Source organism: Lissotriton helveticus, chromosome 11 (genome assembly GCF_964261635.1).
Source record: "Lissotriton helveticus chromosome 11, aLisHel1.1, whole genome shotgun sequence".
Lineage (NCBI taxonomy): Eukaryota > Metazoa > Chordata > Amphibia > Caudata > Salamandridae > Lissotriton > Lissotriton helveticus.
The window spans coordinates 601,896,496-601,924,176 of NC_136072.1; the positions used below are offsets into that span (position 1 = coordinate 601,896,496).

The 27,681-nt window shown below is 48.7% G+C and overlaps 1 protein-coding gene across 2 annotated transcripts in view; it reads right to left on the reverse strand.

Annotated features, from left to right (window-relative positions):
* The window catches only part of XRN1 (5'-3' exoribonuclease 1), a 1,049,234-nt gene that overhangs the window by 633,037 nt on the left and 388,516 nt on the right, over nt 1-27,681 (reverse strand). For both annotated transcript variants that reach the window (XM_078666417.1, XM_078666416.1), the window contains exon 24: nt 17,774-17,889. In XM_078666417.1, the coding sequence (XP_078522543.1) occupies nt 17,774-17,889 (116 nt within the window). The remainder of the gene's footprint in view (nt 1-17,773; nt 17,890-27,681) is intronic.

Consider the following 27,681-nt stretch of genomic DNA (forward strand, 5'->3'; position numbering starts at 1 on the left):
GAAAAGCCACTTTCCATGTGAGAAACTGAATTTCGCAGGAGTGCAGTGGCTCAAAAGGTGGGCCCATCAGCCTAGTGAGGACCACATTGAGGTTCCACACTGGAGCCGGTGGTGTTCTTGGAGGAATGACTCGCTTCAGTCCTTCTAGGAAGGCTTTAATGGCAGGCACCCTGAAAACAGAGAGGTGTTGCCTATTCTGGAGATAAGCCGCTATGGCGGATAAATGTATCCGAATGGAAGCGTACGCTAGATTGCATTTGTAAAGATGTAACAAATAGCAGATGATGTTAGGAATGGATGCATCTAGCGGGTTGATATTGTTGTCTGTACAGTAAATGACAAACCGCTTCCATTTTGCTGCATAGCAAGCTCTGGTCGTGGGCTTCCTTGCCTCCCGGATGATGTCCATGCATTCTGGAGGCAGGTTGAGGTAGCCAAATTCTAAGACTTCAGGAGCCAGATCGCCAGATTGAGCTGTTACGGATCTGGATGCTGAATGTCGCCATGGTTCTGCGTCAAGAGCCTGGATGTGAGATGCAGCCTTTGATGCGGTACCACGGAAAGTTCTAGAAACGTGGTGTACCATGGTTGGCGTGCCCATGTTGGAGCAACCAGGATGAGAGTCATCGAGTGTTGCTTTAGCTTTCTTGCCACCAGCGGAATGAGAGGCGCTGGGGGAAAAGCGTACGCAAATTTGCCTGACCAGTTCATCCATATCGCATTCCCTTGCGATTCCGGGTGAGGGAACCTGGCTGCAAAGCTTTGGCATTTTGCGTTTTCCCTTGTGGCAAACAGGTCTATCTCTGGATGACCCCACTGCTGGAAGTACGGGTGGAGTACTGATGGATGTATCGCCCACTCGTGCATTTGATGGCTGTATCTGCTGAGCAGATCCGCCATCTGATTGTCCTTTCCTGGGAGGTGTTCAGCCATGAGGAAAATGTTCCTCTGAATGGCCCACTTCCACATGCTCTGAGCCAGATGAGACAGCTGTGGTGAGTGAGTACCTCCCTACTTTTGGATGTAGTACATGGCTGTCATGTTGTCCGTCCGGATCAACACGACTTTGTTGCACAAATGTACTTTGAAGGACTTTATCGCCATGAAGATTGCCATCAATTCCAGGTAGTTGATGTGCAACTTCTGCTGCTGGGTGGACCACAGTCCCTGCACAGTGTAGTGGAGCACATGAGCTCCCCACCCTTGGAGAGATGCGTCCGTTGTTAGGATTATCTGTGACACTGGCTCTTGGAACGGTCGTCCCTTGCAAAGGTTGTGTGGATTCCACCAATGCAGAGAGTTGAATGCCCGACCGGTCACCAACACTAGGTCTGTCAGTTGTCCCCGAGCCTTTGTCCACTGATTTGCCAAGCATTCTTGGAGCGGGCGCATGCGCAACCTCGCGTGCGGGACTATGAAGATGCAGGAGGCCATCATGCCTATCAACTGCATGAACACTCTCGCTGGCAGGGAGTGTTGCGGTCTGAACTTTTGGATCAGCGACTGAATGCTGTTGATTCTGACTGGGTTTGGCTGAGCCACAGCAGTCAGGGTGTTTATTGTTGCGCCCAGATACTGCCGCACATGGTTTGGTTGAAGGTGCGACTTTGGGTAGTTTAGCGAGAACCCCAGGCTGTGAAGGAGTTGAATAGTGTGGGACATGTCTGCGGCGCACTGTTGTTCCGACTTTGCTTGAACAAGCAGTCGTCTAGGTACGGGTAGACATGTATGTTCTGTCTCCTGAGGTGAGCCGCCACTGTCGCCAGACACTTTGTAAACACTCTGGGGGCAGTAGTCACCCCGAAGGGTAGGACTTTGAACTGATAGTGCCTGTTTTGAATGGTGAACCTGAGGTATTTTCTGTGGGATGGGTGGAGTGGGATGTGGAAATAAGCATCCTTGAGGTCCAAGGTTGCTAGGAAGTCCCCTTGATTGAGCAGGGGAAGAATTTGTTGCAGTGTTAGCATGTGAAAGTGTTCTGACAGTATGTACATGTTGAGGGGGCGTAGATCCAGAATAGGTCTGAGGGATCCGTCCTTTTTTGGGATGAGGAAGTACAGGGAACAGACCCCTGTGCCTTCCTCTTCCACTGGTACGAGCTCGATTGCGCCTTTTTGCAGCATCACCAGTACTTCCTGCTGCAATAAGTGCAAGTGCTCTGCCGACATAGGACGGTGTCTTGGGGGAATGTTGGGAGGAGTGGATGTTAACTCCAAACAGTAACCGTACTGGATAAGTTTTCTCACCCACCTGTCTGTGGTGATGGACGTCCAGACTGGCAGGAACTGCTGGAGTCTCCCCCCGACAGGTGTTGTATGGTCGGGGGGCAGTGACAGAGAGTCACTGTTTGTTGGCGGCAGAGGAACGGGAGTTGTTGTTCCCTCTGCCTCTGCCCTTGGCACTGTTACCTCTGTAACCCCCTCTACCCTGCTTGGGGTACGAGGCTTGTGCACCACCCTTTGTGAATTGTGTTTGTTGACCCAAGTGTCCTCTGGTAACACCACGTGCTCCTGAGCGACGAAAAGTGCTTCCCCTGAATTGTTGTGACTGAAGCGCCCCCATGGACTTAGCAGTCTCGTTGTCCTTTTTAATCTTTTCAAGGGTGGTGTCTACATCTGGACCAAACAGTCTGTCAGGATTGACGGGCTGGTTGAGGATTGTAGTTTGAATGTCAGGCTTAAATCCAGATATGCGAAGCCAAGCTTGTCGCCTTAACATGACGCTAGTGTTAATTCCCCTAGCCGCTGTATCTGCCACATCAAGTGCACACTTTATTGCAGCGTTTGAGTTAAGCTTTCCCTCTTGTATGAGCATTTCGGCTGCTTCCTTAAACTCATCAGGTAGGTGTTGAAGGAGCTGTTCTAGGGTGTCGTAATGCGCCCTATCGTATCGTGCCAATAGTGCCTGTGTGTTTGCTATACGCCATACATTGGCAGCTTGCGCAGCCACCCTTTTGCCGGATGCCTCAAGCACTTTCGACTCCTTGTCTGGGGGAGGAGCTTCACCCGTCGTTTGGGAGTGTGCCCTCTTGCGGGCATTGGCGACCACCAACGAGTCCAGAGGCAACTGTCCCCGAATATATGCAGGATCTCCAGGTGCTGGCCTGTATTTTTTCTCGATACGTGGGTTCACCACTCTTGCCCTGGTAGGTTCCTTAAAGATCTCTGGGGCATGTTTAAGGACACCTTTGAGCATAGGAAGTATTTTAACTGTTCTTTCTGAGACAGAGAAAGTGTCGAACAAAAAATCTTCCTCCACCGGGTCAGCATGCATGTCCACATCATGATTTGCTGCTGCCCGTTCTATTAAAGCATTAAAGGCTGCAGAATCCTCCGTTAGAGATGTACGTGTCCCAAAACCTTGTGGATCTTGTACCACCTGATGTCCACCTTGGTCCCCAGTGTCGTCATATGAGTCCTGCAGAACATCAGGGTCATTGTCAACTGGGAAATTGTATTGGTCATCTTGTTCATCATCCTCTCCTCCTGATTGGTTGGGTGAAGGAGATGGACTTCTTCTTGGTGGTGGCAGAATAGGTTCAACAAGGGCAGGAATGTCCTGTGCCGGCCTCTTCTTCTTTAGTGGAATAACATAGGATTCCAGCGGTTGGGAAGTGATTTTTCTCTTGTAGAGGGTCAATTTCCCTGTTTGGGCATTGATGTAATGCTCAGAATGGTCTTCTGAGGCTTGATGTTGATCCGAGCGTCCCTTTTGCGTCGAAGGATCCGACGTGTTAGCGATTTTCGGCACCGATCTCGGTGCAAATGCTTTCGGTGCCACCCTAGGTGGCAGAGTGTAGAGAAGCTTGGTCGAGGTCTTTGGAGGCGATGCCGTTGACGACAAAGTCTTCTCCCGAATACGTTTGAGGGAGTCGGTCACCTGCTTTGTGAAGGAGGCAGAGGGTTTGGTAACCGACGGCCGATGTTCGGTGGCGTCGGAATCCCTCGGTGTGGTTGAGATTTGCCTCGACGAATCTTCGGCTGCAACGTGTCGCGGCTCCGTTGGAGGCTTTGGCGCCAACGCCGTTGCTGCCGTAGTGCCTGCGGCCTTCGGGTCGTGGCTTTTAGTCGACTTTGATTCGACTGAACGTTTACTTGATGGCGCCGTAGGAGCGTCCGAAGGCGTGTCAACAGACTTAGATGTCCGTGCCGGAACAACTGTGCTTGACACGTGATGGACGGCCTTCTTAGAGGATGGTTCCTTCTGCACCTTTTGCGACGCTGTCGACTCGACAGCCTTCTTCGACTTCGGTGGGCCTGAGGGCGACGGAGTCGATGAAGGAGCAGGCTTCGTTACTTTTTGTTGAACGTCGGCCATTTTAGGTTTTGTCGATTCCGAAGGTTTCGGTTTCGATTTTGGCTGGACGTCGGCCATCTTTGGTGCCGTCGGATCCGAAGGTTTTGGTTTCGGTTTCGATATCTGAGATGGCGGCTCCGCTTGAGTGTCCGTGGCCGGGCCAGAAGGCGGGGCCGGCGATAGCGGTGCAGGGTCGTGGGTAAGGCCGAGTGGCGATCCCGTGACCTGAGCCTGAATAATGTAGATTTCGGGGCATAGCTCTTCCTCTGAGCTATCTTCCGCGGCCCCATAAACTTCTTCGTCGTCCCCTACCTCCTCGACGTATTCAAGGTCTTGGCCCGGTCCTTCGACATGTTCCTCGGGATCGGCCTGGACCTCAGTCGACGGTGGTGAAATCTGGAGATGATGGCTACCGCCTTCTTCCGCGGGGTCGTCGAATATGTCGTCGGGTGCCGGCGCCGCTCGCTGGGCCTCGAGGCGCGCCGCGCGCCGATGCTTGAGCGTCTTCTTGGACTTGAACTTAGAACAGGCCATGCAGTTTTCTTCGTTGTGGTCTGGTGATAGGCATTTATTACAGACCGGATGCACATTGATATGTGGATATTTGGATCCACAGACGGGGCAGAACTTGAACGGGCTCCGCTCCATGTTAAGTTAGTCGGGTCTTGCTGCGACGAGAGGGCCTCGATCGAAGAGTTACTTGACTCCGTAGATTTCCGGCTCAGAGAGTCGGACGACGCTCGAGACCGTACGCAAACAATACCGACGCAGGTAACGAAGGCCTTTTGGCCTTAAGAACAAAGTTGTTTTCGGTTCCGACACGGAGACGTCGAAACCACATCCGAACCCAATGGCGGAAAAAAACAATCTGGGGATGGAGTCGATGCCCATGCGCACTGTAGTCCAGGGGAGGAGCCACCTATCTCGTGATACTTCGAAGACTCTTCCAGGACAACAATGTGCAATCATCCGGACCCAACACTAGGCGGCGATCTATGCATAAGATATGAATTTAGCAGCCCACATGCCTCGAACTCTTAATCATGTCATTATCGCCCTCTGGACGATGATAATAAACAGCTCCCTCAGTACTGGGGGTTATGCCAGACTGCCTAAAATTCAGCCAAGTCACTCAACTACTAAAATATCCAGGTTCAGATCCGGAGAACCTCAACAACTTCAGGTCCAAATCCAACCTTCCCTTTCTGGCTAAAACCTCAAGAAATGTGTCCTACTCCAACTCAACCAGCACATCGACACTTACAATCTCCTGGATTCTCACCAATCAGGCTTCAGCTAGGGCTGCAGCACAGAAACAGCTAGACTAAATGTAGCAGATGACATCCACAAATGTATGGATACCGTCTGATGCTGCCTGCTCATCCTCCTAGACCTATCTGCGGACTTCAAATACCTCTACTATAACCAGAGGTGTTCCTCAGGGTTCAGTCCTCTAACCTACTCTCTTAAATAACTACATGTAGCCCCTCACTACCATAAACAAGCAAGCAAACATCGCCCTTCACCTCTATGAGGACGACATCCAGCTCTATCTGGAGATGTCCTCTCCAGAGGACATACGCTGTCTAAATTATACTCTTAACAAAAATCCAAAACTGGATAACACACAACCACTTAAAACTCAACCAAGAAAAGACAGAAATTCTTCTCCTCTCAAATGACGGACATATCTCCCCTATCCTGATATGATATCCGCCCCCCCAATGGTCCGAGTGTGGATAAAGCTTATGAACTCTCTCATTTGCAAGCTATCCCTGGATGGTTACGCCAAATCACTGGGAATCATACTGGACCCAAACCTGAACATGAGCTCACACAAAGACTACTGCAAGGAGTGCCTTCGACAAATTAAAACTACTTAACAAAATCAAGTCCTCCTTCCATCCAAATGATCTCAAAACCGCAACACAAGCCTTGGTTCTGTCCAGACTTGACTACAGGAATGCCACCCTCACAAGCACAGCAAAATCCCACTTAGCCCCCTCTGAGAACAACTCTGAATGCAGCAGCAAGGATGGTCACCGGAGCTAAAAGGTACAATCACATCTCCCCCTCCTTGAAAGATCTTAAGTGGCTCCCAATTGAAGCCAGTTGCCACTTCAAAACTGCTTGTCTCACCCACAAAGTCCTACACACTGGTAAACCAACATACCTGGCAGCCAAACTCACCAAGTCAGGCAAGAAACCTGAGAAGCACCAACAACCTACTTCTCATACCACCACAGAAACAAACAAAAAGCCCTGGCTCGCTCCTTCTTGGACAATGCCCCCAAAATCTAAAACTCCCTACCAGCACATCTCAGAACCAACCCCTCCTTCATGACCTTTAAGAGAAAACTAAAGGATCTCCTCCTAGCTCAGCACCATAACCCTCTGGACAGTATATCATAGCACTTTTCAGCAGCCTACAATCTAGTAACTCTCAACTCTGTTATGTACCTTTACTTATGGCGGTCTTTTTTTTTAATTGTCTGTGTAAATATTGTAAAGGGCTCTGATACCCATGGGTCTTGCCAACGCTATATAAAACTCAAATAAATAAATAAAGTATATATATATATATATATATATATATATATCCATCCAAACAGGCACCCAAGTTGAAGGAAACCACACGAGGATAACTTGAAAGCTCACTTTAATGGTAGGTAACCTGCCAGCAGGAACCATCCTGGAAGCAATGTTCAAATAAAATCGCCAGTACAAACTGCGCCTTCACCGTTAGTATGCAACAACGCCACTGAAGAGAGGGTCAACCTCGAAACGCGTCTGGCGATTTTATTTGAACATTGCTTCCAGGATGGTTCCTGCTGGCAGGTTACCTACCATTAAAGTGAGCTTTCAAGTTATCCTCGTGTGGTTTCCTTCAACTTGGGTGCCTGTTTGGATGGATTTACAGCGGCCTGCTCGGTCGCGAAGGCAAGCCCACCGCTGCTGCGGGTCTTCGACAGTGCCACGGAGTGCTGTTCCATTTGGACGAGGAGAATTGGTGACCTTACACAGGGGGGGAGCCAGTTCAAGCTCCGGTATGCAACCACAAAGCGGGGCAGGTCCCGCTCTGGACTTTAGCACAAGAGATGGTTGCGAGTGAGAAACTCTGGAGGCGCGCCCACTGGGGATTGAAAAAACACTACATCACCCAGAAAGCCTCGGTGTGAGGCCACGCCCATCGTAGCAGGTGATGCAATTACAAACTGCGCCTTCACCGTTAGTATGCAACAACGCCACTGAAGAGAGGGTCAACCTCGAAACGCGTCTGGCGATTTTATTTGAACATTGCTTCCAGGATGGTTCCTGCTGGCAGGTTACCTACCATTAAAGTGAGCTTTCAAGTTATCCTCGTGTGGTTTCCTTCAAGATGGATGGATGGAGATATATATATATATATATATATAGATATATATATATATATATATATATATATATATATATATATATATATATATATTGAATATGCTACTTACCAGTATGCATCTGTTCTTGGCATGTAGGGCTGCTAACATTCATATCTTAGCATTAGATCGCCGCCTAGTGTTGGGCTCGGATGATTGCACATTGTTGTCCTGGAAGAGTCTTCGAAGTATCCTGAGATAGGTGGCTCCTCCCCTGGACTACAGTGCGCATGGGCATCGGCTCCATCCCCAGATTGTTTTTCGCCATTGTGGCAGGAGATGGAGTGAAAGTGTAAAGGATGTCCATGCTAATGAATAAATACAATAGTATATCTGCAGCTGCGACAGGCACCGGGGAGGAGGGCGGGCGATATGAATGTTAGCAGCCCTACATGCCAAGAACAGATGCATACTGGTAAGTAGCATATTCAGTTCGAGGCATGTGGGCTGCTAAATTCATATCTTAGCATAGAATACATAGCAGTCCCTCCATCAGCGGCGGTTGCCCGTGCCAGCTGCAGAAACCTGAAAAAGTGTCTTTAGAACAGCCTGTCCTACAGCTGCTTGCTGCTTGGAATGCACATCAACACAGTAGTGTTTTGTGAAGGTATGTGGTGTGACCCACGTGGCTGCTCTGCAAATATCCTCTAAAGGAATGTTCCCTAGGAAAGCCATGGATGCCCCCAGTTTGCGTGTGGAGTGCGCTCTGGGGGGTATTGTTAAAGTGCGCTTGGCTTTTTGATAACATATCTGGATGCACTTAACAATCCACCTGGCTATCCCTGCTTTGGAAATTGGGTTGCCTTTGTGTTGTGGTGCGAAGGCAACAAAGAGTTGTTTCGTCTTTCTAAAGGGTTGTGTTCTGTCTATGTAGTACATCAACGCCCTCCGTACATCTAAGGTATGGAGCATTCTTTCCGCCACCGTTTGCGGGTTTTGAAAGAATGCTGGCAAGTCAATAGTTTGATTAAGATGAAACTGCGACACCACCTTAGGAAGGAATTTAGGGTTAGTGCGTAGCACCACCCTATTTGGGTGAATTTGAATGAACGGCTCTTGTATGGTGAGCGCTTGCAGCTCACTGACACGCCTCAGAGACGTAATAGCTATCAGAAAGGCCACTTTCCACGTAAGGAATTGGAGCTCACACGAGTGCAGTGGCTCAAATGGTGGCCCCATCAGTCTGGTGAGAACGACGTTGAGGTTCCACACCGGAGCTGGTGGAGTTCTTGGGGGAATGACTCTCTTCAGACCTTCAAGGAAGGCTTTAATGGCGGGCACCCTGAAGACAGAGAGGTGCTGCCTGTTCTGAAGATAAGCCGCTATGGCTGAGAGATGTATCCTAATGGAAGTGTACGCCAGATTGCACTTGTAGAGATGTAACAGATAACAGATGATGTTGGGAATAGATGCATCTAGCGGGTTGATGTCATTGGACGTACAGTAGATGACAAAACGCTTCCACTTAGCAGCATAGCATGCTCTAGTAGTAGGTTTCCTCGCCTCCTTGATGATACTCATGCATTCTGGAGGTAGGTTAAGGTATCCAAACTCTAGGACTTCAGGAGCCAGATCGCCAGGTTGAGCTGTCGTGGATCTGGATGCTGAATGTCTCCATGGTTCTGCGTCAAAAGACTGGGTGTGAGGCGCAGTCTTTGATGCGGCACCACCGAGAGTTCGAGGAACGTGGTGTACCAAGCCTGGCGCGCCCACGTTGGAGCAACCAGGACGAGTGTCATGGAGTGCTGCCTTAGCTTTCTTGCGACCAGCGGTATTAGAGGGGCTGGCGGAAAAGCGTATGCAAATTTGCCTGACCAGTTCATCCATATCGCATTCCCCTGCGACTGTGGGTGAGGGAACCTGGCGGCAAAGAGTCGGCATTTTGCGTTCTCCTTTGTTGCGAACAGGTCTATCTCCGGATGACCCCACTGTTGGAAGAACGGGTGGAGAACAGAAGGGTGTATCTCCCACTCGTGCATCTGATGGCTGTATCTGCTGAGCAGATCCGCCATCTGATTGTCCTTGCCCGGGAGGTGTTCTGCCATGAGGAAGATGTTCCTCTGAATGGCCCACTTCCACATGCTCTGAGCCAGATGAGACAGCTGTGGCGAGTGGGTGCCTCCCTGCTTTTGAATGTAGTACATCGCGGTCATGTTGTCCGTCCGGACTAGCACGACCTTGTTGCTCAGATGTACAATGAAGGACTTGAGCGCCATGAAGATTGCCATCAGTTCCAGATAGTTGATGTGCATCTTCTGTTGCTGCGTCGTCCATAGTCCCTGCACTGTGTAAGTGAGCACATGAGCTCCCCATCCCTGGAGAGACGCGTCCGTTGTCAGGATAATCTGCGGCACAGGCTCTTGGAACAGTCGGCCCTTGCAAAGGTTGTGTGGAGTCCACCAATGCAGAGAGTCGTATGCCCGACTGGTAACCAACACTAGGTCTGTCAATTGCCCACGAGCCTGTGTCCACTGATTCGCTAAGCACTCCTGGAGCGGGCGCATATGCAACCGTGCGTGAGGGACTATGAAGATGCAGGAGGCCATCATGCCTATCAACTGCATGAACACTCTCGCTGGCAGGGAGTGTCGTGGTCTGAATCGTTGGATCAGCGACTGAATGCTGTCGATTCTGACTTGGTTTGGCTGAGCCATGGCTGTCAGGGTGTTGATCGTAGCACCCAGGAACTGCCGGACATGTGCCGGCTGAAGATGCGATTTTGGGTAGTTCAGGGAGAAACCCAGATCGTGAAGCAGGCGAATTGTAGTCGACATGTCTGCGGCGCACTGTTGCTCCGACTTGGCTTGTACGAGCCAGTCGTCTAGGTAGGGGTAGACATGGATATTCTGCCTCCTGAGGTGCGCCGCCACTGTCGCTAGACACTTGGTGAACACCCTCGGGGCTGTTGTGACTCCGAAGGGTAGGACTTTGAACTGGTAGTGCCTGCCTTGAATAGTGAACCTGAGATATTTCCGGTGTGACGGGTGTAGTGGAATATGGAAATAAGCATCCTTGAGATCTAAGGTTGCTAAGAAGTCTCCCTGGTTTAGCAAGGGAAGAATCTGCTGCAGTGTAAGCATGTGGAAATGTTCCGATAGTATGTACAGGTTGAGGGGACGTAGATCGAGAATGGGCCTGAGAGAACCGTCCTTCTTTGGAATAAGGAAGTACAGGGAATATACCCCTGTGCCTTCCTCCCCCACCGGCACGAGCTCGATTGCGCCTTTTTGCAGCATCGCCACTACTTCCTGCTGCAATAAGTGCAAGTGCTCTGCGGACATAGGCCTTTGCCTTGGTGGGATGTTGGGTGGAGTGGATTTCAACTCTAGGCAATAACCATACTGAACTAATTGTCGCACCCACCCGTCTGTGGTGATGTTTCTCCAGACGGGCAGGAACTGCTGCAGTCTCCCCCCGACAGGTGTTAGGTGGTCGGGGGGCAGTGACAGAGAGTCACTGTTTGCTTGGAGTAGAGGTGCGGGAGCTGTTGTTTCCTCTGCCGCGACCTCTGTTGCTGTTGTTCCTATAACCTCCCTTGTTCTGCTTAGTGAACGAGGCTTGCGCCCCACCTTTGGAGAACTGGGATTGTTGACCCATCTGTCCTCTGGTGACTCCACGTGCACCTGAGCGACGAAAATTGCCGCCACGAAACTGTTGGGACTGCAGGGCCCCCATAGATTTAGCAGTTTCCGTGTCCTTCTTTATCTTCTCTAAGGTGGTGTCAACATCCGGACCAAACAGACTATCAGGATTGACTGGCTGATTCAGAATTGTCGTCTGAATATCCTGCTTGAACCCTGAGATGCGGAGCCAGGCTTGTCTTCTCAGCATAACGCTAGTGTTGATAGCCCTAGCAGCTGTGTCCGCAGCGTCAAGTGCACACTTGATGGCTGCGTTTGATATTAGCTTTCCTTCCTCAATAAGCATCTTGGTGCCTTCTTGGAACTGTGGGGGCAGGTGTTGTATAACCTGTTCTAGGGTGTCGTAGTGCGCCCTATCATAACGCGCCAGGAGCGCCTGTGTATTTGCGATGCGCCAAAAGTTTGCCGCCTGTGCAGCCACTCTTTTGCCTCCTGCCTCAAGCACTTTGGACTCCTTGTCCGGGGGAGGAGCTTCACCCGTTGTCTGGGAGTTGGCACGTTTCCTGGCATTGGCAACCACAAGAGAGTCCAGTGGCAACTGTCCCCGGATGTAGACGGGGTCCGCAGGAGCAGGCCTGTACTTCTTTTCAATGCGAGGGTTGACCACTCTAGCCCTCGTAGGCTCCTTAAAAATGTCTCCAGCATGTTTGAGAACACCTTTCAGCATAGGAAGTGTCTTTACTGTCCTCTCAGATATGGCAAAGGTGTCAAAAAGGAAGTCTTCCTCAACCGGGTCGGCATGCATGTCCACATCATGATTGGCCGCCGCCCGTTCAATTAGTGCATGAAATCCTGCTGAGTCCTCAGTCGGGGATGCACGTGCATTAAAGGTTTGCGGGTCTTGGCCCGCACCCTGGGTGTTTTGGTCACCAGAGTCGTCGTATGAATCTGGTTGTACATCAGGGTCATCGATGGGGAAATTGTACTGTTCATCCTCATCATCTTCCTCACCCACAGAGTGTTCTGGGGAGGGAGTAGGGCTCCGTCTAGGAGGAGGCTGAATCGGCTCCGTGAGGCCTAAGGCGTCAAGGGGCACCCTCTTCTTCTTCAACGGGATGACGTAGGGGTCCACCGGCTCCGAAGTGATCTTCCGTTTATAGAGGGTCAGCTTGCCGGTGGCAGCATCGATGAAATGCTCTGAATCGTCCACCGAGTCGAGTACACGACGTGGAAGAGGGTCTGGCAGTGAGGAAACCTGCTTCGGAGCCGATTTCGTCGAAAACGCTTTCGGCGCCTCCTTAGGTGGCAAGAGAAAAAGGAGTTTCCCCGAAGGCTTAGCCGGAGCGTCCTTTTGCGGCTGCGGTGATGGCATCGGAGCCGATGGAGCAAGGGCCTTCTCCCTGATTCTCTGCAGTGACTCCGCAATGGGGGACGGTACACTGCCAGTGGGTTTCGTCGCCGACAAGGATGCTTTGAGCGGTCCCTCGGATCCGACGTCCTCGCGGGCCTTGTGCGGTTTGGGCGCGGAAACCTTCTTCGGGTCCTCCGAATCTTGAGGCCGGGGCGCCGACTTCTTGGGCGTAGCCTCTTTGGAGCCGACCTTGGCGGGCTTGGACGGCGCCGGAGCCGTTGATCCGAGCCGACCATCTTTCTTGGGGGCCCTTTCCTCGGGCGTCGGCTTCGATTTCGGAGCATCGGAATCGACCGACTTCCTCGGCTTCTGCGGACCGGAGGTCGACGGAGCCGACGGGGTGACGGGCACCGACTTCTTCACAGGCACGGCAGCCATTTTAGGAACACTCGAGTCCTTTGGTTTCAGTTTCGATTTCGGGTCGGCCATTTTAGGTGTTGACGACCCCGACGGTTTCAGTTTCGGTTTCGAAACATCGTGCCCAGCAAGTGAGTCCGAAGCCGGGCCCGAAGGCGGGGCTGTGGCTTGCGGCAACGGGTCCAGGGTAAGGCCGACAGGCGATCCCGTGTCCCGGTCGTCCTCGAAACTTTCGGGGCAGAGCTCGTCCGCAGAGCTGTCCGCCGCGGCCCCATAAATTTCATCGTCGTCTCCTACCTCTTCGACGTATTCGAGGACCTGACCCGCGACTCCGTCGTCGTCTCCCGGATCCGCCTCGACCTCCGACCGTGAGGGGGAGATTTGTAGAAGGTGACCCTGGACCTCTTCTTCCGGGTCGCCGAAGATGTTCTCCGGATCCGGGGCCGCTTGCCTAGCTTCCAAGCGCACCGCGCGCCGAAGCTTGAGAGTTTTCTTGGAGCGGAACTGTGCACAGGCCTTGCACTTGCCGTCGTCGTGGTCCGGTGAAAGGCACTTGTTACACACAGGGTGTAGATCGATGTGTGGGTACTTAGACCCACAGAGCGGGCAGTACTTGAACGGGCTCCGCTCCATGTCCGTAAAGGCTTGCTGTCGTGTCGCGATGAGAAGGCCTCAAAGTTTAGAAAGCGAAGAAAACTCCGCTTATTCCGGCTTCAAGAGACGGAAGACTCGAGACCGAGCGCAGACAATACCGACGCAAGAAAAACGAGGCCTTTTGGCCGGTAAAAGATAGTTTTACTTGGTTCCGACAGTAAGACGTCGAAACCACATCCGAACCCAATGGCGGAAAAAAACAATCTGGGGATGGAGCCGATGCCCATGCGCACTGTAGTCCAGGGGAGGAGCCACCTATCTCAGGATACTTCGAAGACTCTTCCAGGACAACAATGTGCAATCATCCGAGCCCAACACTAGGCGGCGATCTAATGCTAAGATATGAATTTAGCAGCCCACATGCCTCGAACATGACCTACCTAGGCTCTGATCTGGATGCAGGATGAAATGGCTGGTCAAACCGTTGAGTGGGGCCTTATCTGGTAGAGATGATATCTAGCCGCAGACTCCTTACCTTTGAATTTCCCAGGAGTCAGACTGGATCCGGAACAGTTTTCGTGAGCAGTACCCCTGAGCAATACGTCTGTGGCACCTATATAGGCGCCGCCACCTAGGCACGATGATGTCACTTTCTTTTCACAACTTTCCACGCCAGAAGCACAGAGCCATGAAGAACAGTGACCACAGGTGTGGAAAACTAGGGTCCTGACCGGGATCAGCCCTAGCCCTAGAAATCCATTCTGGAAGGATGGATGGGTCGATAAGGAGTCCGAGGCTAGATGAAGTCTCTATAAGATAAGGAGTTACCAAAGGTAAGGCACTTGTTCATCTGAAAGGACTTCTAGAGACAGATTCCTTACCTTTGAATAGATACTCAAGCAATACCATCCATGGTGGTGAGTCTGTCGATCAATTTCAAACAAGGAAGTCCTGCAGGTGCCTATCCCTACAGACCTGACTGTCTACACTGTAATGTTTGGTGAACATGAGCAGGGAAGCCCTTATTGCTGACTGGCAGATGTCCAGGATCGGCTCTGATAAGGCCTACAGCTCACTCACTCTGCAGGCAGATGTAATCGCCAAAAGAAAGACTGTTTTGATTGTCAGAAGCCTGAGGAGACAATCATGAAGTGGCTCAAAAGGAGCACACATTAAAAAAGTCAAAACTTGATTACGGTCCCACTGAGCGTAATAAATGGTGAAGGAGAAAAGAGATAGACAATACCTTTTAAGAACCTATGTATAATAGGGGACTTGAACAATGAGGGTTTGTCAGGCAGCCGTAAAAGGGCAGAAAGCTCAGAAAGCTAGACCTGAAGAGGTGCCCAGAGCAGAGCGCTGGTGTGCAAGGGAAAAAATTAAGAGTAAGACTTCAGAAAGGGGATCAATGTATTTTCCTGCACACCATGACACACATTTTCTTCAATGGCATGTGTATACCATCTTGGTGGAGGGACTCCTAGCTGCCAAGTGGACATTACAGACTTCGGGAGGAAGGTAGAAGGCTGTCAACTGTCTCCGCTCAATCTCCATGCAAGAAGGTGGAGGGTGGACACAGTTTGAGTGGAGAATCCTCCTCTGCTTCTGAGACAGACGATCATCCCAAAGGGGCAGCCCGATTGGAGGATACTAGACTCTCCATGCCCAGTCCGGAGCCCCAAGGACTCTGGGCAGGAATGGTGTGCACAGAAAGGCATACAGTAGGCATGAGACCCACTCGAGACAAAAAGAGTCTCCGAGTGAGAGCTGCCTTGGAAACTCCAGTGCGCAAAACTGCTGACATTGTACGTTCTCAATGGAGGCAAACTGGTCAAACCAAGGCTCTCCCCACTATTGAAAAAGACCTTGTGCCACCTCCAAGTTGAGACACCATTCGAGATCTGCTAGGCATAGACAGCTGAGATAGTCTGCTCTGGTATTCAGAGAGCCCGCCAGGTGCTGAACCACCGGGGAAATGCCCTGCGGTTCCAAACATGTCAAGAGACGCAGGGCATCTTAACTTATGGTACAGGACTCACCCGCCCTGTTTGTTGGAGTACCACATGGCGGTGGTGTTGTCCATGAACACTTGTACCATCCTTCCTTTGATGGATGATAGAAAGGCCTTCAATGCCAGTCGGATTACATGGAGCTCCAGCAGGTTGATGTGGCGTCCGGAGTCCGTCAGAGACCAGAGTCCTCTGATCACCTCTCCGAGATGGCGGCCCCATCCCAGGAGTGACACATCGGTCACCAATGAGAGATCTGGTTCGGGAAGGGTGAGAGGTCTGCCTCTGATCCAATCGCAGTCTATTAGCTACCACTACAGATCTTTCACAGTTCTCTCCAAGATCTGGACCATGTCGAAGAGGTTCTCCTGATGCTGTGCCCATTGAAACTTGAAGTCCCACTGCAAAGCCCGCATATGCCACTGGGCATGAGTTACCAACAGTATGCAGGAGGACAGGAGTCCCAACAAACTCCCGGTCTGCCTCATTGAAATCCAGGATAGAGACTGAGACACCGGTATTGTAGCCTGAATATCCTGGCCTTATCGCTCTGGAGGATAAGCCCGAAACTGCACTGTGTCCAGAACAGTAGTGAACTCCAGGTAGCGAAAGCGATTCACTGTAGTTTGTAGACGACAGCTTAGTGCGATCCCACCTTCAACAGCCAATCGTCGAGATCTGACAAGACTGGAATCTCTGATCTCCGCAGATGAGCTGCAACCACCGCCATCACCTTGGTGAATGCCTGATGGGCACTAGTAAGGCCAAAAGGGAGCACGGTGAACTGAAAATGTTCATGGACCTACCGTAAACTGCAGATAGCACCGGTGGGCAGGCAGGATGGGAATGGGTTAGTAGGCGTCCTGAAAGTCCAAGCTACCATCTAGTATCCTGGGTCCAGGGCAGACAAGACCTTAGCCGACGTGAGCATTTTGGATTTCTCCTTCTTGAGGAAGAAGTTGAGGGGCCCATAGATCTAGAATAAGATAAGGGTAGGAAATGTGCCATGGTATGCTGAGGCTTGGACCACCAAGCTCTTCGGCATAGGGTGTTGGGTGAGGACAATGGCTGCAGACTCTGCTACCACTCCTGGGACCTTCCTCTCGACCAGGACCTTGAGTGACGTAGAGTCGCACGCCAGGCCACCATGAGCTCGAGGGACTGCTCCCGCAAGGCATTCAGATTCATGGTGGGCCAATCTGAGCACAACTTTGGGTTGTGGTCATGCTACACACATCACAGGCAGACAAGATAAGGGTCCATCACCGACATCTGCCGATAACCGGCTCCGCAGGGCTTGAATCCTGCTTTTCTAGATGGCATGCTACACACCAGGAGGACAAACATCAAAAACAGTTGACAAAATGTCGAAAATATTCAGTCAAACAGTGACAGAGGGGTAGCTCTTCTTCAGATCAGCACTGGCTAGCGCAGAAAGAACAGATCGGACATTAGCTCTCCTAGGTTGCGTCTATATAGATGCTGCGGACAACACTTCCGGAATGGACAATGCCGAACCATGTGGAGCCGAACTACATCACCTACCGGCATGCAGGGGTACTGCTCATAAAAAATCTTCCAGATCCAGACCGAAGCCTGGGATATTCAAAGGTAAGGAATCTGCGGCTAGAAGTCTCTATCAGATGAATAAGAATGAACACAATCATCTCTATCTATGTCAGCCCACATAGGACTTCCCTACAAACTAGTTCTCTGCTTTCAACCATGTTTCAGTCTCACAATCAATTAGACATTAGACGACAACTCTTTTATATACTGAAACACTCCAATTAGTTTCTTTGGTAACCTAAGAGCTGATGTTCCAGCTGTCTATTTTGATTTGATATCTCTTTTTCAGGCTAATACTCCTATTATATAAAATAGAGAACCCAAAATTCTACACACCACTGGTTCAATGTTAATGAGTTTTGGGTAAGTATAAGGATTTCTGGTTAAACTACTTCTGTCATAAATATAATAGGAAGCAGATTTTGATAATTTGCAGAATTTATGGTCTCCCTGCACCCTTCACCAACATACTTCCTGGTCTTATATTTTCCAATTCTATATTTTTGTTTACCATTTCGCATTTAATGGACAGTGGGAACTTACTTTCTCTTGGATCCTCTTCCTACGAAGATACTCCCAGTAAACCTTGACACAAGGTATCCACTAATTCCTAGACGATTGGCAAGCACATATCCGGGGTTGTATTTTATAGAGTATTTCTTTGAGAAAAGAAAAAAAATCGAAACATTTATAATGTACAGATGGCTGAGAAGGGAATATTCATAATGATGTCCGATTGCTATCAATGCTTATCATATTTTCTATTCAATGTTAATCTATTATGGGTTTCAAATATTGTCCAATAATTTTGACTGAGTAATACATAGCTGCTACAGTAATACTTATAATGAACCATATCATTAAGTTAACTCTCCATTGTAATTTCACTAATCATGTTCCATTAATAACCTTCTCCTTCAACAACAAAAAAATCAATGTCAATTTACATAATGGTAAGTAATTTTGCAGATGTTAATGAACCATAGTTCAATGGTCCAAGATAGTACTCTATACAAAAAAGAATATTTGACAGTACACACTACAGTGCATCACAGCAGCAGCCTGGAAAGGATGGAATGCAGACCAGCTGTTTAATGCATCCATTCCAAGAGTGTGTATGTAACTTGAATGTTATACATTATATACTGGTGGGTCACGTCAACTTCCAGTCATGAATAAAGATGCCAATTATCATTAATAGCAGATTAAATAAAAATAGAAAACATACAGGAACCCCATGCTTAGGTCAAACCCCAAGGCTATGTCCAGATGTTTACCTTGCATCAAAGAAACCCTACTAGAATGTTTCCCACGAATCATTACATAAGTGAGTCTTCTACCATCATCCTTAATGGCAGTGAGGCAGATAGTCATACATATTTCTGAACTTCCTGGGACAGAGGACGCTATCAAAGATATACTACAAGCAGTGAATGAGTTTCTGCAGCATTAAACAACCTTAGCTGGAAAAGGGGTGATCATTCATTGGCTATGTAAAAGAGTTTCATGCTGATTCATTGTGTCATTTCCCAACACACTCTTCTCACCACATGAACAAGGAACACTAATAGAGGAAATCCAAACAGGGGAGTAGGAGGGTGGGAGGAAGAAGATAGAGTCATCATAATGATCTCATCAGAAAAATCCTTATTGTCAGATATTTGAATGAGGCAGCCTTCCCACATGGGCAGAGAGGTTTGATGAATATTATGGACAACCCTAAACAACAGGAAGAATCCACCAGGCTGTGAAATCACAGCAATCACATTTTGGGAGGGGATGCAGAAGGAATAAAACTAGTACTATAGTAATACAAAACTGCCTTTACACTTCAAGGATAATTGTATCTATCTGTGACATTAACATTAAAGCCACAGTAGGAAGTACTTAAAACTGACAGGGGTGAATACAAGAAACTAAACACATTCCTGCAGGATTTACCACATTTAACAGGCCCAGCTACTCAGGGGAGTATTGGTGAGGAAAAAAACTAGTCAAACCTGTCAAAGGCAAGGCTAGAGAGCAAGGTTTTACTTCTGCCAACAAACATCTCCAACAAGGAATAGGAAACCCCATTCAGATATTTGAACTCTGAATTAAAAGCACTAAGACTGACAGCTAGTCAATAGATAAATACATCTGGGTTCTGCAAAGCTCAACTGCACAGCCTGGGCAAGTGAGTCATCTTTGGCATATTCTCAATAATAGATCACAGCTGAACAATAATGCAAATGTGCTCATGTTTAGTATAAGCAAGGCAAGAGCCCATTAACCACTTTTCACTATTAAAAGCAGCTAATGGTGAGACATGATTAGAATCTGGGTCCTCCTCTGGCTAGATCTCGTAGGGATGTGGTAAGGTGGAAGTCGTTACCGCTCTCCTTGCTGGGCAGAGCGGTGTTGTTTAAAATGATAGCCCTCCCCCGCTTCTTGTACGTGCTCCAAAACGCAATGGACCCGGTGCCCTCTTCATATTTCGCAGAAATAGAGTCCCTTCAGGGATAGCTCCTTTGGGAAGGCAGACCACGCATAGCTTTCTCCAACCTTACTCTTCCCTGGTACGATAGAGGGATTGGATTGCCGGACCTCCGGAAATACTACTGGGCCTCTCAGCTAGCGAGATATGTTCGTCAGCCCATAGTGGGCTCCTTACGCCGAACATAATTAAAAGCTATTTTTGTACTTTTCGTTCACCGGGACACTTTCCTTTAGTAGTTAAGGTTTGCTGCTGCCATACGGTCGGGCTTGGTTCCCAGCTTCGGCCCCTTTTTTTTTTTTTGTGAAAAGACGGTGCTCTTCTGCACGGCTGGACAGCCGTGTTGATTTGTTTTCTTCCAAAGGCCCAAGCTTTCAGAAGGCACACAGCAGCTCCCTCATTCCTCAGTGATGCGAGATATGTTCGTCAGCCCTACGCGTTTCGAGGCCGTCCGCCTCTATTCAGGGGCTCGCTTCTCTGTTCTGGCGTTCGAAATGTCTCTATGATGCACGCATTTTAATTGACAGCGTTAGTACGTAGCAATTTGCATTTGCATGCTGGGTTCTGTAGTCCTTTAGAGATTTAGTTAATTACCCATCACTGAGGAAAGAGGGAGCTGCTGTGTGCCTTCTGAAAGCTTGGGCCTTTGGAAGAAAACAAATCAACACGGCTGTCCAGCCGTGCAGAAGAGCACTGTCTTTTCACAAAAAAAAGGGGCCGAAGCTGGGAACCAAGCCCGACCGTATGGCAGCAGCAAACCTTAACTACTAAAGGAAAGTGTCCCGGTGAACGAAAAGTACAAAAATAGCTTTTAATTATGTTCGGCGTAAGGAGCCCACTATGGGTAATTAACTAAATCTCTAAAGGACTACAGAACCCAGCATGCAAATGCAAATTGCTACGTACTAACGCTGTCAATTAAAATGCGTGCCTCATAGAGACATTTCGAACGCCAGAACAGAGAAGCGAGCCCCTGAAGAGAGGCGGACGGCCTCGAAACGCGTAGGGCTGACGAACATATCTCGCATCACTGAGGAATGAGGGAGCTGCTGTGTGCCTTCTGAAAGCTTGGGCCTTTGGAAGAAAACAAATCAACACGGCTGTCCAGCCGTGCAGAAGAGCACCGTCTTTTCACAAAAAAAGGGGCCGAAGCTGGGAACCAAGCCCGACCGTATTGCAGCAGCAAACCTTAACTACTAAAGGAAAGTGTCCCGGTGCACGAAAAGTACAAAAATAGCTTTTAATTATGTTCGCGTAAGGAGCCCACTATGGGTAATTAACTAAATCTCTAAAGGACTACAGAACCCAGCATGCAAATGCAAATTGCTACGAACTAACGCTGTCAATTAAAATGTGTGCATCATAGAGACATTTCGAACGCCAGAACAGAGAAGCGAGCCCCTGAAGAGAGGCGGACGGCCTCGAAACGCGTAGGGCTGACGAACATATCTCGCATCACTGAGGAATGAGGGAGCTGCTGTGTGCCTTCTGAAAGCTTGGGCCTTTGGAAGAAAATATATATATATATATATATATATTAGGGTAATGAAGCCATCATTATATATTTTCTGCAGTATGAAAATAAACTATATAAACAATGCAATAAATAGGCATGAGCCTAAAAAGCATTCCATAATCAGCAAAAAACCTTTTACTTTTATTTTCATCAAAGAATTTATAATAAGAGGCAATTAGCCTAAGAAGGCTTCATACAGAAAAACTATCCCTGTACAGAAAATCAGACTGACACCTCGCCTTTAAGGCCTCAGAGAATCTGAACACTTTGCCTTTAAGGCCTCCAGGGGAACTCTGTTCCCATCATGCACCACAGGTGACAGTTAGGTCAGTTCATTTGTACGGTACAGTAAACTTAGCAGGTATCTGCATTCAGAAATACAAGATTACTATATTTAAAAAAAACATGAAGCTACTGTTCGCCCGGGGAGGCGGGAGGGTGCTTAGGACTTTAATGAGTATACCCCTGGAAGAGAACTAAGATTTCAGGTAAGTAACTAATCCTTCTCTTCCAGGGGATACTCATGAATAGTCATAAGCACTGAATAGAGTAGCAAGCTCATACCCACAAGACGCAGGCGAACAGAAAAAATAATAACAACAGTTTTAACACACAGATCTCAGCTAGAATGAGCAAATAAATTCCTGAGAGATGCTTGCCCAACTTGTGCATCTGCCTGTGTGTCTGAGTCAAGACAATAATGGCGAGTAAAAGTATGCACTGAACGTCAAGTAGCTGCTTTACAGATTTCTGCCATAGAAACATTCCTAAGGAGCCCTGTGGTGGAAGCGTTCCCTCTTGTAGAATGCGCCTATGGTCTTCCTGACAAAGTCCTATTTGACAACTGATAAGCTAGAAGAATACAAGAAACAAAACATCTAGAAATGGACCTCTTAGATGATGCAGAACCTGTATTAATAGGACCATAGTTAATGAACAAACGGTCTGACTGTCTCAAAGTCTTTGTTCTGTCCAAGTAAAACTTAAGGACCCTCTTAAGATCTAAGGAGTGAAGAGCCCTTTCAGCAGGACCGGTAGGATTTGGGAAAAAAGTAGGCAAGGTTATGGCCTGATTAATATGAAAATCTGACACTACCTTGGGCAGAAAAGCAGGATGCGTCCTGAGTACCACTCTATAAGAATGAAACACAGTGAACGGTTCTTTGCAACACAGAGCCTGAATCTTGCTCACTCTACGAGCAGAAGTAATGGCTACCAGGAACCTACTTTCCAAGTTAAGTGTTGCAAGGAAGTCTTATGTATAGGTTCAAAAGGAGCACTCATTAACTTAGTTAACACCACATTAAGCTCCCAGGGTGGAGAAGAAGACCTGACTGGCGGATACACCTTTCTCAAACCTTCCAGAAAATCCTTTACTACAGGCATCCTAAAGAAGGAGGTCTGAGTAGGTGATTTTCTGTAGGCTGTGATCGCAGCAAGGTGGACTTTAATAGAATTAAATTGAAGACCAGATCTTGCTAAATGTAGGAGATAAGGCAAAATCACCTGTTCCTGAACATGGATAGGATCAAAACCATTACTCTCACACCACAGATAAAATCGTTACCATTTAAATCCATAGAATTTCCTTGTAGAAGGCCGCTTCGCCTCCTTAAGGATGTGCATACAGTCAGAATTCAACCGCAAGTGTCCATACTGGATGACTTCAGGAGCCATGCTGCCAGGCGCAGAGAGGACAGATCGGGGTGGAACACTCTCCCCTTCTGCTTGGACAGAAGATCCGGGCGACACGGCAATCTCCTGAGTGGCACTTCTGACAATTGAAGGAGATCTGGAAACCACCATTGGCGTGGCCACTCGGGGGCAATCAGAATCATCCTGGAGTTGGTTTTGTACAACCTGTTGATTACGGTTGGCATCAACGGGGTCGGTGGAAAAGCGTACAGTAAGTTCTAACACCAGTTTATCAAAAGGGCATTCCCTTGAGACCCGTTCTGGGGAAACCTGGATGCGAAGACAGGGCATTTTGCGTTTTCCGCGTCTGCGAACAGATCGATATCTGGCGTTCCCAATGCCTGGAAAATACTGTTTGCGACTTCCTCGTTGAGAACCCAATTGTGAGCCTCGACAAAGTCTCTGCTTAGGAAATCCGCCTGCGAGTTGAGGGTTCCCGGCAGATGCACAGCTGTTATCGACAAGTCTCTCGCTAGTAACCAATTCCAGGCGGTCTGGCCTTCTATGGACAGAGTCCTGGACCGATTCCCCCCCCTGCTTGTTTAAATAATACATTGTTGTTGTATTGTCTGTTTGCACCAGGAGGGACCGAGACTGGAATGATGGAGACAGGGACTTGAGGGCTAGATGAACAGCCCGTAGCTCCAGCAGGTTGATGTGATAGCCCTTCTCGGAGTTGGACCATAGCCCTTGTACTTGCAGAGGGCCCATATGAGCACCCCAACCATGGATTGAAGCGTCTGTGATCAGAGTTTGAACAGGAGGGTCTTGATGAAACAGAACACCTCCCATCAAGTGTGATCTTTTCATCCACCACCTGATGGAGTCCTTGGCGACTGATGAAGAAGAATTCGATCCTCCCAGCACCCCGTCCTCTGTCTCCACTGATCCTCTAGACACTGTTGCAGAGGTCGCATGTGCAATCTTGCGTTTGGAACTATGAAGATGCACGATGACATGAATCCCAGAAGAGAGGATACTTGACGAACTGTCGGATAAGTGGATCGACTAAGAAGTTGACACTTTGACCTGATTGATAACCACCTCTTCTCCGAAGGACACACGTTTTCTCTTTCTGTGTCCAAAAGAGCTCCCAGGTAGTGGATCCGGGTTCATAATCGATTTCTTGAAATTGACCTGGAGACCCAACTTGCGCATGAGATGAAGGCATATGGACAGATGATCTTCCAACAGAGATGGGGACGAACGTTTTAGGAGCCAGTCGTCCAAGTAAGGATAAATGAAAATTCCCCATCTCCGAAGGAAGGCAGCAACCACCGCCATACACTTGGAAAACGTTCGGGGAGCTGACTTTAGCCGGAATGGAAGTACTGCATACTGGTAGTGATGAACAGACACTTGAAACCTGAGAAATTTTCGATGCCTTTTGGAAATTGGAACATGAAAATATGCATCCTTCAGGTCGATGGAACACATCAAGTCCCCGTGATGTAACTGGGGGAATATTTGATGGAGCGCTAACATTCGAAACTTCTCTTTTCGAATGAATCTGTTCAACAGTCTCAGATCCAGTATGGGCCTGAATTCTGCTGTGGGACCTTTCTTTTTCACCAGGAAAAAACGGGAGTACAGGCCTTGGTTTCGCTGTAGACGAGGAACTTTCTCTATGGCTTTCTTGCACAGAAGAATGTTTGCTTCTTTTTGCAAAAGCTTTAGATTGTGATGAAACATTATCATTGGTCTGATAACAGGAGGAGGCTTCTTGAATTTTAGAAGGTAGCTATTTTGGATAATGTCGATGACCCACCTGTCCTTTGTTAATCTTCTCCACTCGTCCAAGTATGACGCAATGCTTCCTCCTACCGGAGTGGACCACGGCTGTGGAGGAAGTTTCTTCTAATTGCCTCTGAGGCTGTTTTGCAGCAGAGGACTGTTGTCTGTTTCCTTCCCTGCCTCGCCCAGGTCTGCGCTGCTGGAATTGAGACCTCTGTTGGTTCGGGCCTTGATTTTGCGAAGACCAGTTCAACGTTTGCCCACGTTGCTGAAACGACCTCTTGTCGTAAGGGCGAAAATTGCGATGGCGGAAGTCTTTCTTCTTCTCCAGGCCCACTGCTTTCAGGGTGTCCAGCTCCAACTTCATCTTGGCCATCTCATCATCCGCATGAGATCCAAATAATGTCGACCCGTTGAAAGGTAGGTTTACTATTTTTCTTTGGGCATCCGGCTTAAGACCCGTGAGACGCAGCCAAGCCGATCTTCTGGAGCATATGCCGTGGGCATAACCGTGCGCTGCAAGATCCGCCGAATCGGCAGCCGCACTTATACTTTAATTTGCCACCAATCCGCCTTCTTCAACAATCTCCAGGAAATCTTTCTGATCTTCCTTTGGAAGTTTCTCCGCAAACCTCGCCATAGAGTCCCATAAGAGGCGATCATAGCGACCCAGCAAGCCGCAGCTCTGGCCACTCATGACAGAACCAGCTGTGTTACACATCCTTCGGCCCAAGGAATCCATATTTTTACTGTCTTTCTCCAGTGGAACAGATGAGACAGACGTAGCCGAATGGGCCTTCCTGGCTGCGCCACTATGAGGGAATCTGGTGGTGGATCTGTGCGCAGAAAAAGGGGGTCTTGATCAGGCGCCTTATATTTTATCACAATTCTTGAGGGCCCTGATCCCACTGTCGCTGGCGTCAAGAATGTCTTCATTGCCGGTTCCAACAAACCGGGTACCAGTAGAAGAAGAGGCCTAGCAGAGGACTTATGATGTAAAGTCTCAAATATGACAGAAGACTTCACCTGAGGCACTGTCATAGTAATGTTGAATTAGCTAGCCCCACGACACAATACCTCCTTGAAGGTTCCTAAATCATCTACAGGCGAAACCCTAGAGGGTGGCGTTGATGAGATCGTGGGCGAATAGTCTCTGTAAGAAGACCTTGTTGGAGAGGAAGAAGCAGGAGATCTATGTCTTCTCTCAGGGGTAGTAGATCGAAGCCTACTGCGCTCCCTAGAGCGCGAACGCCTTCGCACTGGAGATCTGGACCTCCTTGAAGACCCACCAGCCGGTGGTCTCGAGGACTCCATAGTAAGTGGTCTTTGATTAGGCCTTGGTTGCATCTTCCAATGACGGATACTCTCTAGCCATCTTGGAGACATGCGTACAGGTGGTGTTTTACGCACCGGAGAGCCCTCCGGGGAAACCTGCACAATTTGTCTTCCCATTGAAGAGGAAGAAGCAGATGAGGAAGAACTCCGAACTGAAGCTGGAGTCTGCACCTCTCTGGGAACAAACTGTCTTTCTCCTGACGCTGACTTCCTTGACATCGAGTCAGAATGCGCCACAACTGAAGAATCTTGGTGTGGAGAGGCTCCGACCACTGGAGATCTGTCCACAGACGCCCTTGACTGCAGGCCGTGCGAAGCAGACCTTGGAGGGTCATCCATCACCTTCGACGCCGACTCAGACCTCGACAAAGGCCTATGAGAGGTCCGAGAGGCTGATCTAGAATGCCTCGACGCCGACCGTGAGACAGGTGGCGGAGACCTCGACGTCGACTTCCTCGACGTCGGACATTTTCTCGATGCCGACTGGACTTTCTCAAGCCTCGACGTCGAACCATGTCTCGACGGCGATCTGGATCATCTTCTCTTCTCAGGTCTCGACGTCGTACCTTCGTCTATCGACGTCGATCTGAACTTTTCTCTCGACGTTGACCTCACTCTTCCTCTCGACGTCGACCGCACTCTCTCTCGACGTCGAACGCCTTGCTCTCGACGTCGTCCTCACAGCAACCGACACCAGATATCTCGACGTCGATAAGCTTCTCGACACCGACCTCGATCTCCGCTTCGACGTCGACTTATACCTCACCGGCGATGTCTTCGACGTCGATGCAGTTATCTCTGGTCTCGACGTCGACGGTGATCTAGGTTTTGACGCCGCACTTACTTTCTTCGACGTCGACGCTTCCTGATGTCGTTTTTTCTTGCTTTTACCTTCTGGAGAAGCAGATCTTCGACGTTTTGACTGAGAAGGGGACCTTCCAGATGGCAATACACTCTTTGCCCCCTTTTCACGACGTCCTTCTCTCTCCATAAACCTTAAAAGCCGAACATTTTCTCTTTCCTTCAGAGTTCTGCTGGAAAGCTTGAGGCAATGGTAACATCTTTCCACATCATGTGTGGAAGGCAGACAAACCACACAAACAGAATGAGGATCTGTTTTGGGCATCTTCTTCCTACAGGAAGGACATTTATAGAATAAAGGTGGCATAACTGACAAACATTTTTGAAGATTTAGTTAGAAAAGGTAGAAAAACACCACCAATAACCAATACTGTCAAAAAAGATAGGAAAAAACCAAATTCTGACTGAAAACAGTCAAAATCAGCCGAGCTCAAGTTCCAGGTTCCTCACAGAACAAGCCGGAAAAAAGAACTGACCTAACTGTCACCTGTGGTGCATGATGGGAACAGAGTTCCCCTGGAGGCCTTAAAGGCAAAGTGCTCAGATTCTCTGAGGCCTTAAAGGCGAGGTGTCAGTCTGATTTTCTGTACCGGGATAGTTTTTCTGTATGCAGCCTTCTTGGGCTAATTGCTTTTTATTACAAATTCTTTGATGAAAATAAAAGTAAAAGGTTTTTTGCTGATTATGGAATGCTTTTTAGGCTCATGCCTATTTATTGCATTGTTTATATAGTTTATTTTCATACTGCAGAAAATATGTAATGATGGCTTTATTAGCTTATGGGTTATGTTGGGCTGCATATTATTGGTTTATACATATATATGTGTATAACTT